This window comes from Prionailurus viverrinus, chromosome B1 (genome assembly GCF_022837055.1).
Source record: "Prionailurus viverrinus isolate Anna chromosome B1, UM_Priviv_1.0, whole genome shotgun sequence".
Lineage (NCBI taxonomy): Eukaryota > Metazoa > Chordata > Mammalia > Carnivora > Felidae > Prionailurus > Prionailurus viverrinus.
In genome coordinates this window covers 173772281-173785458 of record NC_062564.1, presented here as the reverse complement: position 1 = coordinate 173785458, position 13178 = coordinate 173772281, and the positions used below count along the sequence as shown (strand labels likewise).

At 35.4% G+C, this 13178-nt stretch overlaps 1 protein-coding gene across 3 annotated transcripts in view; it reads right to left on the bottom strand.

Annotated features, from left to right (window-relative positions):
* The window catches only part of TMEM156 (transmembrane protein 156), a 55949-nt gene extending 45562 nt beyond the window's left edge, over window positions 1-10387 (bottom strand). For all 3 annotated transcript variants that reach the window (XM_047855735.1, XM_047855733.1, XM_047855734.1), the window contains exon 1: window positions 10230-10387. In XM_047855735.1, the coding sequence (XP_047711691.1) occupies window positions 10230-10317 (88 nt within the window). In that variant the 5' untranslated portion in view covers window positions 10318-10387. The remainder of the gene's footprint in view (window positions 1-10229) is intronic.
* Between the last annotated feature and the right edge of the window lie 2791 nt (window positions 10388-13178).

Genomic DNA, 13178 nt, shown 5'->3' with positions numbered 1-13178 from the left:
TGAAACAGATATAAGTAACATGCCTGATGGAGAATTTAAAGCAACAATCATGAGTATACTTATTGGACTTGAGAAAAGAATAAAAGACATTAGTGAGATCCTTACCACAGAGATAAAAGAGTGAAGAAAGAATCAATCAGAGATAAAGAATGTAGCAAAAGAGATTAGAAACAGGCTTGATGCAATGAAGAGCAGGCTGAAGGAAGCAGAGGAATGAATTAAGGACCTAGAAGACAAAGTAATGGAAAATAATGAAGGTGAACAAAAGAGAGAAAGAATTATGGAACATGAGAATACACTTAGGGAATTCAGTGACTCAATCAACCATAATAACATTCGTATTACAGGAGTCTCAAAAGAAGAAGAGAGAGAAAGGGGAGCAGAAAATTTATTTGAGAAAATAGCTGAAAACTTCCCTAATCTGGGGAAAGAAACAGACATCCAGATCCAGGAGGCACAGAGAACTCTCATCAAAATTAACAAAAGCAGGGCAACACCAAGACATAATTAAATTTGCAAAATACAGTGATAAAGAAAGACTCTTAAAAGCAGCCAGACAAAAGAAGTCCTTAACTTACAAGGGAAGACCCATAAGGCTAACTGGAGACTTCTCAGCAAAAACTTGGCAAGCCAGAAGGGAGTGACATGATATATTTCAAGTGCTGAATGGGAAAAAATCTGCAGCCATGAGTGCTCTCTCCAGCAAGGCTATTATTCAGCAAGAAGGAGAAATAAAGATTTTCCCAGACAGGGGCACCTGGGTGGCTCAGTCAGTTAAGCGTCTGACTTCAGCTCAGGTCATGATCTCACGGTTCGTGAGTTCGAGCCCCGCGTCGGGCTCTGTGCTCACCAGCTGGGGCCTGCTTTGGATTCCGTGTCTCCCTCTCTCTCTGCTCCTCTCACGCTCTGTCTCAAAAACAAATAAAGATATTTAAAAAAAAAAAAAAGATTTTCCCAGACAAACAAAAACTAAAGTAGTTCATGACCACTAAACCAGTCCTGCAAGAAATATTAAAAGGGACTCTTTCGGAGGAAAAGACCAAAAGTGACAAATACTAGAAAGGGACAGAGAAAATTTCCAGAAACAACAACAACACAAGTAATAAAATGGCAATATGTATGTATCTATTAATAATTACTTTGAATATAAATGACTAAATGCTCCAACAAAAAGACATAGGGTGTCAGAATGGATTAAAAAAATAAGATCTATCTATATGTTGCCTCCAAGAGACACAGTTTAGACTTAAGATACCTGAAGATACCTGCAGATTGAAAGTAGAGGATGGAGAAACATTTATCATGCAAATGGATGTCAAAAAAAAAAAAAAGCCAAAGTAGCAATACTTACATCAGGCAAACTACACTTTAAAACAAAGACTGGAGGGGTGCCTGGGTGGCTCGGCTGGTTAAGTGCCCGACTCTTGAGATAGGCTCAGGTCATGATCTCTCAGTTTGTGAGACTGAGTCCTACATTGGGCTATGTACTGATAGCCTGCTTGGAATTCTCTCTCTATCTGCCCCTCTCATGCTCGTGCTCTCTCTTTCTCTCTCTCTCTCTCTCTCTCTCTCTCTCTCTTTCTCTCTCAAAATACATAAGTAAACTTTAAAAAATAAAACAAAGACTGTAACAAAGATAAAGAAGGGGAGTATATCATAATAAAGGGGACAATCCATCAAGAAGATCTAACAGTTGTAAATATTTATGCACCCAACATGTGAGCATCCAAATATATAAAACAGTTGATAACAAACATAAAGGAACTAATCAATAATAATACAATAATGCTAAGGGACTTTAATAGCCCACTTACATCAATGGACAGATCATTTAAACATAAAATCAACAAGGAAACAATGGCTTTGAATGACACATTGGACCAGATGCACTTAACAGATATATTTAGAACATTTCATCCTAAAGCAGCAGAATACACATTCTTTCCAAGTGCACATGGGACATTCTCCAGAATAGGTCACATACTGGGCCACAAAACAGGCCTCAACAAATACAAAAAGATTGAAATCATACCATGCATCTTTTCTGACCATAACACTTTGAAACTAGAGGTCAACCACAAGAAAAAATCTGGGAAGACCACAAATACATGGAGGTTAAATAACATGCTACTAAACAATGCATGGGTCAACCAGGAAATCAAAGAAGAAATTTTTAAATACATGGAAACAAATGAAAATGAAAACACAGCAATCCAAAACCTTTAGGATGCAGTAAAAGCTGTTATAAGAGGAAAGTTTATACCAATACAGGCCTACTTCAAAAAGCAAAACAACAACAACAAAACCCTCAAATAAACAACCTAACCCTATACCTAAAGGAGCTAGAAAAAGAACAACAAACAAAACCCAAAACCAGAAGAAGGAAGGAAGTAATAAAGATTAAGGCAGAAATAAATGGTGTAGAAACTAGAAAAACAGTAGAACAGATCAGTGAAACCAGGGGCTGATTCTTTGAAAAATTAATAAAATTGATAAATCTCAAGCCAGAGTTATCAAAAAGAAAAGAGAAAGGACCCAAATAAATAAAGTCATAAATGAAAGAGGAGAAATAACAGCCAATACCACAGAAATGCAATTATAAGAGAATATTGTGAAAAACTATAGGCCAACCAATTGGACAACCTGGAAGAAATGGATAAATTCATGCAAACATATAAACTACCAAAACTGAAATAGGAAGAAATAGAAAATGTGAATAGCCAAGAAATTGAATCAGTAACCAAAAAACTCCCAACAACAAAAAAAAGTTGGACAGGACAAGATGGCTTCACAAGCAAATTCCACCAAATATTTAAAGAAGAGTTAATAGGGGTGCGTGGGTGGCTTAGTCAGTTAAGCATCCAATTTCAGCTCAGGTCATGATCTCGCAGTCTGTGGGTTCAAGCCCTGTGTCAGGCTCTGGGCTGAGAGCTCAGAGGCTGGAGCCTGCTTCAGATTCTGTGTCTCCCTCTTTCTCTCTCTGTCCTCCTCTCTCTCTCTCTCTCTCTCTTTCTCTCTCTCTCAAAAAAAGTAAATAAACATTAAAAAAATTTAAAGGAGAGTTAATATCTATTCTTCTCAAAGTATTCCAAAAAATAGAAACGGAAGGAAAACATCCAAATTCATTCTGAATCCAGCATTACCTTGATACCAAAACCAGATAGAGACACCACACACACACACACACACACACACACACACACAAAAGTACTACAGGCCAATATCTCTGATGAATACAGATGTAAACATCCTCAACAAAGTACTAGAGAACAATGTCACATGTCAAATTTATACAAGAAAAAAAAAAATAAAGATAAGACTTAATTCTTGGATTTGGTCTTTCACACCTTATAGGCAATGATCATTAATATCCAAGCTATGGCCAACTTGTGTTCACAAACTCTCAAGGGAAATTTTTTCCTTACTCTCTCCAGGGCCTAGGTAAAGGCAGACAAATTTCCTCATAGCCAAACAAGTTTTCCCTAGATTATTCCTTACTCCTTCACAGAGCATGTCACCTTTGGGGTCCCAGTCTTAAGCTCTGGCTTCTGTCTACCATGTATGACCCATGAAACAGACTCTAGGCTACTCAGGTGACCAATCTGTTTACTCTTGCTTACCAGTCTGGATTCATAATTTATAATCATTTTCCACCTTTGAGGAGTTTTCTTATTTTGTTAGTAGTTCAACTATATATTTTGTTGTTCTTAATGTTTTAGTTTTTAATGTTTTATCTCACATTTTTAGATATTTTGTGCCAAGAGTATTTTTCAAGGTTGAATGCAAGAATAGAAGTCTCAACTCTCTGTTGACCTTCAAAAATAAGTGAGAATGTACAGTAAAATCTTCATTGTTTGACAGACAAGAGCAGCTCCAGAAACTACTCTACGTCAAGTCATATTTTCCCAATACCTAGGCTATTTCTCTGTTAACGAGTTGTCAAGGAACTTTGGAAGAAGCATGGATTCTTTCAGACAATACATATTCTGGGTGTTATTGGTTCAGTATATGAAATACAAACTGAAGAAAATAAGCAATTTTTACCACCAGAAACATAGCTAGTACAACCACTTTGGAGATGCATTTGGCAGTTTCTTATCAAATTAAATAATTGAGCTATTTTACTACTAGTTACCTGATAGAAATGAAAACATATTTTCATATGAAGAGTTGTACAAAAATATTCATAGCAGCACATTTATAATGGCCAATAACTGGAAACAACCCAGTGGCATAAGGGACAAATGCGATATATTTCTATAATGGACTATTTAGCAATAAATAGAAAACAGCTAGTGATGCACTTAATAACATGGGTGAATCTCAAAAACATTATGCTAAGCTAAAGAAGCTAGATCAAAAATAGATACTGTGTGATGATTCCGTCTATATAAAGTATAAGAAGGGATAAAGCTAAACTATGGTGACACAGGTCAGAAAGTTGCCTTGGGAACAGGAGAAAATTTGACAGAAATGAGCAAAAGGAATCCTTCTGGGAGTGATGGAAATCTGTATTTTGTATGGGGTTGTAGTTACATAGTCACATATAATTGTCAAAATTTATAAAACCGAACACTTAAGATCTTTGTATTTTACTGTATGTAAATTGTGCTTTTAAAAAAATAGCCAAACTAAACAAAACACCTCCAATTGTTTCTAAATAGTTTTAATCAGGGGTGCCTGGGTGGCTCAGGCGTCCGACTTCAGCTCAGGTCATGATCGCTGTCGGGCTCTGTGCTAACAGCTCAGAGTCTGGAGCCTTCTTTGGCTTCTGTGTTTCCGTCTCTCTCTGCCCTTCCCCCCCACACACTCTGTCTATCTCTAAGTAAATAAATAAATAAACAAACAAACATTTAAAAAATTTTAAATAGCTTTAATCATTATTGGATATTCTGTATCATAATTCAGCAATTTAAAAATATTAGCTAGTGTGCCTGGGTGGTTCAGTTGGTTAAATGTCCCACTCTTGATTTAAGCTCAGATCATAATCTCACAGTTCTGAGTTCAAGGCCAGACATCAGGCTCCTGCTGACAGTGCAGAGCCTGCTTAGGATTCTCTCTCTTCCTCTCTCTCTAAACTTCCCCCGTTCACTCGCTCTCTCTCTCTCTCTCAAAATAAATAAATAAATTTAAAAAAAATATTAGCTGCCAGGAGAGAAAAAAAGCTAATGGCTTAGCTGCCTAATTACAGAGATATTAGTTAACATACTTTTTTTTTTCCTTTGGTTACAGGTCTGCCTCTTTAACAACTGGTATAGACTCAAAGAGTATCAATTTCAATAGCAAAAGTTCAAATAATTACATTTCCATTTTGGGTTCAGTAATTGAGGCTTCTCTAGTAATATTGAGTTGGAAAGGGTAAAAATACATCATGTTGCAAATGAATGATACATTGATGGGTGTGAACCAGGTAAGAAACAGGGGAGTCTAGACAGGATATGGATTTATTCATAGAACATTTGGGAAAGACAATTTAAAATATTTCTTGGGGAAAAGGGGCAAAGTTTGGGGTTACTTTTAATTTATGGTAACAGTATGTGGAACAGTGGGAGATAAGAAAGATTGCTGACTTTACTTGTCAAAATAGGGAAGTAAATGCACATTATAAAACTCTCCATGGGAAAAAAAAATGGTAGGAAAATAACCTAGAGTAAACAGACACATATCTTTTAAGTGAAAGATTCTGTGAAATAAATTTCATACATTGCACAACCTAAAAGTTCCAGGTGGGAAGTAAAATTTCGCTTCAAAAATACAAGAGGAGGATAATAGTGCCTGATCTGCCTAAATCAAAAGGTGGTTATGATGATCAGATAAGAAATGCTTCCTTCGGGGCGCCTGGGTGGCACAGTCGGTTAAGCGTCCGACTTCAGCCAGGTCACGATCTCGCGGTCTGTGAGTTCGAGCCCTGCGTCGGGCTCTGGGCTGATGGCTCAGAGCCTGGAGCCTGTTTCCAATTCTGTGTCTCCCTCTCTCTCTGCCCCTCCCCCGTTCATGCTCTGTCTCTCTCTGTCCCAAAAATAAATAAACGTTGAAAAAAAAATTTAAAAAAAAAAAAAAGAAATGCTTCCTTCAAGAATGTTTCACTTTTATTTCCTTTACAGTATGAGTCAGAAAATTCACTCCATCAACAAATACTTGGTGAGTGCCTCTTAATGTGGCAGGTACTGTCCTAAGTGCTTAAAATATGACCTAAACAGACAAAAACCTCATTTTCATCAAGCTTATGCTCTATTTGGAGAAATCAGACAGCAAAAAGTACACACAATAAGTAAGTTATATAGGGTATGAGTGCTGTGGGGAAAAGAAACAACAGTATCAGGGTAAGATATATTACCGCATTATTTTAAAGAAAGTTGTTTTTCTATAAAAACAAAAAAGGTGTACAGAAAGGGCATCTACCAATGCCATGAGAACCTAATAGAAAGCATCCCAAGCAAGGGTTGCTGTATATAATCTAACAGAATAAAACCCGTTCTGCCAAAGCAGTGGAAAGCATTTTATTTAGCAGTGTCTATTTTTTTTTTTTTTTTTTTTGCCAGCATCTAATGTCTACAATATATTTGTAAACATATTGGGTCGATCAGTAGCCATTTGCATTCCATAAAGATTCAGAAAATTCCATAAGAAATAAAATGTTACAACAAAGTAAATCTACCCATCTAGTTTTATTCCTTCTTTGTGAATATTTTCAGAATAGTCTCTCTTGAGAATGATGCTTTGCCACAAATGAGATGAAGTATTTAATGTGTCAGAATGAGTTATTACTTGTAAAAGTACTTGGTATAGTACCTGGTACATGTGTAAGTATTTATTACATTAAAAAAATTTTTTTTAATAGTTGTTAGTCTATATCCCAGACCTTATTGGGGATTGTTGATTAACTTTTTAAGGAGCCAGTTGATGAGAGAAAAATTAAGTGCCTATTTTTAAGAACTAAGAACACTTTCAGGCAAATTAGTTGCAGTTACTCTTGATAACACTGTTCTTTGTAATATAGACATAAGTAATGTGTACATAGGGTTGAATACTTCAGGGTTTATCCTATACTTTGTATACTTTGTAAGTTAAGTTCCTTTGTCCACTGTTTTCTTGCAGTTCACGGTCCATTATACTACCATTTCCATCAGAAATGAAAGCTGGTAAACATAGCTTATGTCAGTTTGGCTCTTACAAGTAAGCGAGGAAGTCAAATAGCTAAATAAAATTAGGTTTGAGGTGTTGTTATCTCTACTATTCCTGTCTTGCATTGCCGTGAATTATCAGTAAGACATTTGTATGACTACAATTTCTGGCTTCAAGAACTTCTGAGATATTTATATGAGTACATTTTATTTGAAAATAATTGCTTCTCTTAGTGCTTCTGCAAGCAGGTAAGGAGAAATATTAGCTGATCATTAGAGCTCTGACAGTTATCTCTTTGCAACAAAAATGGAAGGAACATCCTCCCCAGACAGGCCTGGAAGCAACTTTTATGTTTCCATTGTACCTTTTTACATTGCTATTTCGGTAATTACAGTATTGTATTTAATTATTTACCAGTCAGGCCTCCCGCTAACTGAAAACTCCTTGAAGGAAGAGTTGCCTGTTGTTTTTGTAGCCCCGGGTTCCTGGTACAGGTAGACACTATTCATTCCAATTTCAGTATATGTGCTGCAGAAGCCAGCACAGGTAGGCACTGTTCATGACCGGAGGAATAAATAAATAAAAGATCACTGAGATCGATATGGGTTAAGCAGGTCTCTCTCTCTTAAACGCTGTAAGTCCAATAAAAGTTGGTTGGTGAAGTCTCCTGTTTGCGGCAACCCAGGCTCTCTTAATTGCAAGCATCTCTGAATCAAAATATATCCATTCCTTTTCCATCTCCACTACCTACATGCAATGTAAGTGTAGCAAATCATTACATTAACTACTGTATCTTAGTATAAGCTGTCTTTCAAATAAACTGGAAGTATTAAAATAGTTTCTCTTGCCAGTGCATGCTCAATGCAAACTCATTAAAAGTCCAAAACACCATTGAAGAAGTTCCTCTTCTTCAATAAAGTTAGACTAGATAGCTTATACTGTGTAATTATGATAATTGAATATTCTGAGTAATGATTATTCAGAGACTCAGACACGTTCTTGATGAAAAATGATCAAACACAGTTCTCTATTTTTAACTTAGGCCTTCAGAGGGTTTATTATTTTGAAATCAAATCTATTAAACCTCATGAATACATTATTCCTCATTAAGATTCCTTCTGAATTCATTTGATGTGTTAACGACGTGGTATCAGTGAATAATTTATAAGTAAAAATCATTTTATAATATTTATCTTAGAAATTAAAGTGAATAGGAGGTAAGAAAAAAATGGGGGAAAAACCCACAAGTAACTGATAAGAAGAGCAGGACTATACAGGAGAATCTCAAGGTTAATTTTAGCACTTCATGAGCATCTAAAATTTTTTACCAGATATTTTATTTTATGAAATATGCCAGTTGACATGTCAACTCATTTCATAAGGCAACTATAACTGTGATTTAAAAATTACTGAAAAAAAATGAAATAATCATTTGCCTTTGGTTGAATCTGTATTAGGCTAGATAAAATGAAACTATGTGACCTTGTTCCTGGTGATCCATAAACCATTATAAAAAATAAAACGTGCACTATTGCATGTGTAAAATATTTTACTCAATCATCAACCTTTCATTTATGGTGGCTGTGTGCAAAATTCCTTCTACCACAAAATGACATCAGGATAAGATGACGGTTTTCAAACATTTTTGTTTGTTGGCCCCAAGGAAGTTCCCTTTGAAATAAAATTCCCAAATAAATCCATCCCCCTAAAGAGTCCAAGGAAATATCTGTGCTGTTCTTGGACCAGGAAAAGCGAAGTGGCTATTTTAAGTTTGCAGAGGCAATATAGGTAGTAGTGAGAGCTGATTGTAATTAGTTGTGAAAGTAAAAACACAAAAATCATTAATGGTTGATTACTGTCAAGACATCTGCCCAAGAAAGAAAAGCTTTTCACATGCTCTGGCAATCACCAGTTCTCATAATACAGTAACCAACAGTTAGCAAATAGTTTATGAAATCTTTTTTGAGGCTGATTACTTGGTTTTCGTTAGATGAACCTGATTTTTTGGAGATGTGAGGTCCATCTTCATGGCCTACCTTAGATAACTATCAAATCAGCTTACTATTTAAAAGGCTTAAAAGTTGAAATAAGTTATCTCCATTCCAATTCTAACTATTCTCTATATTTTCACTAAGTGGAATCAAGAATTAAAAATATATGTTATGATTGTTTAGTCTGAGCAACATAATGCCAGAAAACCAAGAAAATTTTGAAAAATTCAATCATTCACAAAATTGCACATAGTGTTTGTTTAGCAAAAATATTGTTATCTGGCCACTTAGTATCATGTACATGCAATAGTAATCATGGCAGAATGTCATCAAATATAAGCTTTTCCCTGATTTTAAGCAAATTCATATAACTTTAATGATAGAATATAGTGTTTTCTTTTTACTTTTTCTTATTATTAAATGCTAGGGAGCACAACTATTTTCCGAACGCACATTTATATATATCTTAAATCCTTTACTGACATATAAAAATAGTTCAAATTTACATTTATTTATTTTCTTATCCTAGGTTCCAACAATAATATCACAAATCCCTGAAATATCCGCAGAGGACATTTTGTTCTGTTTTTTCTCTAGTTACAAATATACATACGCACACACCTGCTGAAATTTGCACCCATCGTATTTTAAATTCTCTTATTTTTCAAAAAGCAACAGTGAGTTATTTGTGTGAAATAGCTGTGGTAGAGGGAAATCAAACACCTTTAACATAACAAATATGACTCGCTTTGTGAAATAAGTCTAGAGTGTAAAAGCATACTTAAAACTGTTTTGAAGGAAACTACTTCAAAGAGCAAAATCATGTGAGATGAATGTAAACTCAATGTTTAAAATCTAGACTACACATTTTAAATATTTCTTTTCATTTTTTATTTCATTATGGTATGCCACAATAATTAAGCACTGCAAATAAGGTTAGTGTGCTATATAACAGTCAACTAAAATTACAATCTCATTTTCTTAACTTTTCAGACATAGAGCTTCAGCCCAGGCAGCGTGTATCCAAAGAAAGGATCTTTCCTTGTAACCGTTAGCTATCATAATTTTTTTTTAATTAGAAAAAGAAAAGATAAATTATAATTATGTACTCACCTTTTGGTGTCTTAAAATGTTCTGGCAAGATTAAAATGAATGCGATCACAATTGCCAAAAGTAATTTAAAGAAGGCTGTTTTTGTCATGTCTATTCACATGACACAGTGTGTTCCCCTCCAGTACATTGGTGGCATGTTTCTTCCTGCTTTGGGTTTCATCTCTGCAGTTCTTTAAGTTTATGCAAGCAACTTCATACTCACTTCCTTTTGTGTAAGACTAAAAAAAAAAAAAAAGAGGGCTTGATTGCTTCTCAGGCTTTTGGCTAAGATCGATTGTAAAAAAAAGAGGCCTTGAACTGAGACTTTTTCATTTTGAGTCACTTTCCATTAAGAAGACTACTGTCTGATAGACACTTTCAAACTATCTTCTAAACAAGAAAGATAAAGAAATGATCTCAAGAAGCAAAGATCTTGTCCTCACCTAGATTTGAAGGTGTTTTCCCATTTTTGCCAATGTGTGTGCATAAATATAAACCCACAATATACACACCAAAAATAAAATGATGAAGGTCCGTCATGCCCATTCATTCACTTACTTAAATGATTGTTGACCCATTGTAAGTGCCAGGCACTGAATTGGATTCTAATGTTCAGAAAACAGTGTGTCTATCAGACAGTAAACAGTACAAATGTAAGGATAAATGTAAGGATAAACCAAAATTTCAGTTCTACTTTATACTACTTTGTATAAAGCAGTGGAATGTGACTCATTATCATCATGCCTGTAAACATGTGATAATAGTTACAGAATCCACATTGTCAGTTCCCATTTCAAAAATGATCTTTCATTATGATAATCCCAGTGAAATAAAATACTTTGTTTTAGAATATAAATGAAGAGTAGGGGAAAATCAAGTTGACTAAAGAATATGTGCGGGGCGCCTGGTGGCTCAGTCGGTTAGGCATCCGACTTCAGCTCAGGTCACGATTTCACGGTTTGGAAGTTCGAGCCCCGTGTCAGGCTCTGTGCTGACAGCTCAGAGCCTAGATCCTGCTTTGCATTCTCTGTCTCCTTCTCTCTCTGCCCCTACCCCGCTTGTGCTCTGTCTCTCAAAATTAAATAAATGTAAAAAAAAAAAAAAAAAAGATTATAAATAAATAAATAAATAAAAGGATATGTGCAAACAAATACTTTTCCTCCATTGTTCTTGTTTTCTGGTTTGAAAAAATAGTAGGGATATCCCCAATCATTTTTTCCCTTCTCACTCCCTCTTGTACCCCCATCACCCCATCTGTTTCCACTCATCTCATGTGTTCTTACCCACACAACCTAGGATTTTATGGAACAATGGGTGAGTGGAAGAGTAGGAGGCAGGGAACAAAGTCATGCTCTGGATATATTGTGAGTATAAATTAACTGTCTCATCTTCTGATTGGGTGTGAAGATTTGATGGGCAGACAGGAATCATGGGTTAAGAGACTTTAGAAACTGAATCTAAGAACTGTCAAAATGGGCCTAAAACTTCAAACATTAGACTTATTTTTATGAACAGCATCAAGGATCATTCTAAGGAAGAAAGGAATTGATAAGAGTCATTGCCTGCACAGATTCCTGGACTGAGACATAATTGTGTTGTATGTCCAGCAGTACCTTCAGTAAAGATGCTGATGGAAAGGGGTGAGTAACCCTATCCCTTAATTCTTTCCCATCTTATGGGTGTCACTAAGTTATAGTGGACTTTCTACGCCTCATTTGACCCTGTTTTGGTTCCCTAATTTTTACTTATGAAAACAAACATTCCAACCATAATTTTACTAATGGAGAAGAAATTGATCAAGAAAACATTTACTTGATATTACACAACTAAGTTAGTTTAGTTTAATTCCTTTATCAATTTTCTTTAAAAGTGAAATTAAACCACACCACCAGTGTGTCATCTCTGATTTAGCAAATTATGAGGACTATGATATAAACTCATATTTCAGGAATCTTTTATTGTCCATGATTCTACCATTATATTTGATTCTAAATTTTAGAAATACTTTTGATCATTTTGCCTACTGCTTAAAGTGTTAGCAGAACAATGGCTAATGACAAGTTCCAAATATCCCCTAGGTCAAATCCTCCAAGATTCAATGGCATGGGTTAAAATTAAAGAGTCAAAATATCTTGCTTTTTTTGACTGTCAAAATTTATTCACTAAAATGTTTTATAACTGATATTGCTACATAAGGTACCTCATTAAATATTTGCATTTTAAATACCAGCAATCACTAAAATTTAAGAATTAAGTGGCAGTTTCTTGTAGGTAATCCAATTTAAAATGATAGTTTCTTAGAAATAAATATAGGTTGCACTAACTTTTGATTATTTAACTTTTTCTTTTCTTTAATGATTATTTATTTTTGAGGGAGACAGAAAGAGAGAGAAGGAGAGAGCATGCACAAGCGGGGTAGAGGCAGAGTGAGTGAGAGGAAGACACAGAATCCAAAGCAGGCTCCAGGCTCTGAGCTGTCAACACAGAGCCTGACGCGGGGCTCAAACTCACAAACCATGAGATTGTGACCTGAGCTGAAGTTGGACGCTTAACCAAGTGAGTCACCCAGGTGCCCCTAACTTTTTCTTTTCTTTCTTTCTTTCTTTTTTTTTGAATTTTTCTTAATTTATTTTTTTAATTTACATCCAAGTAAGCATATAGTTCAACAGTGAGCTCAGTAGATTCCTTAATGCCCTTTACACATTTAGCTCATCCCCCCTCCCACAACCCCTCCAGTAACCCTCTGTTGTCCATATTTAAGAGACTCTTATCTTTTTTGTGCCCCTCCCTGTTTTTGTATTATTTTTGCTTCCCTTCCCTTACGTTAATATGTTTTGTATCTTAAAGTCCTCATAGGAGTGAAGTCATATGTTTGTCTTTCTCTGACTAATTTCACTTAGCATAGTACCCTGTAGTTCCATTCACATAGTTGCAAATGGCAAGATTTCATTCTTTTTGATTGCCGAGCAA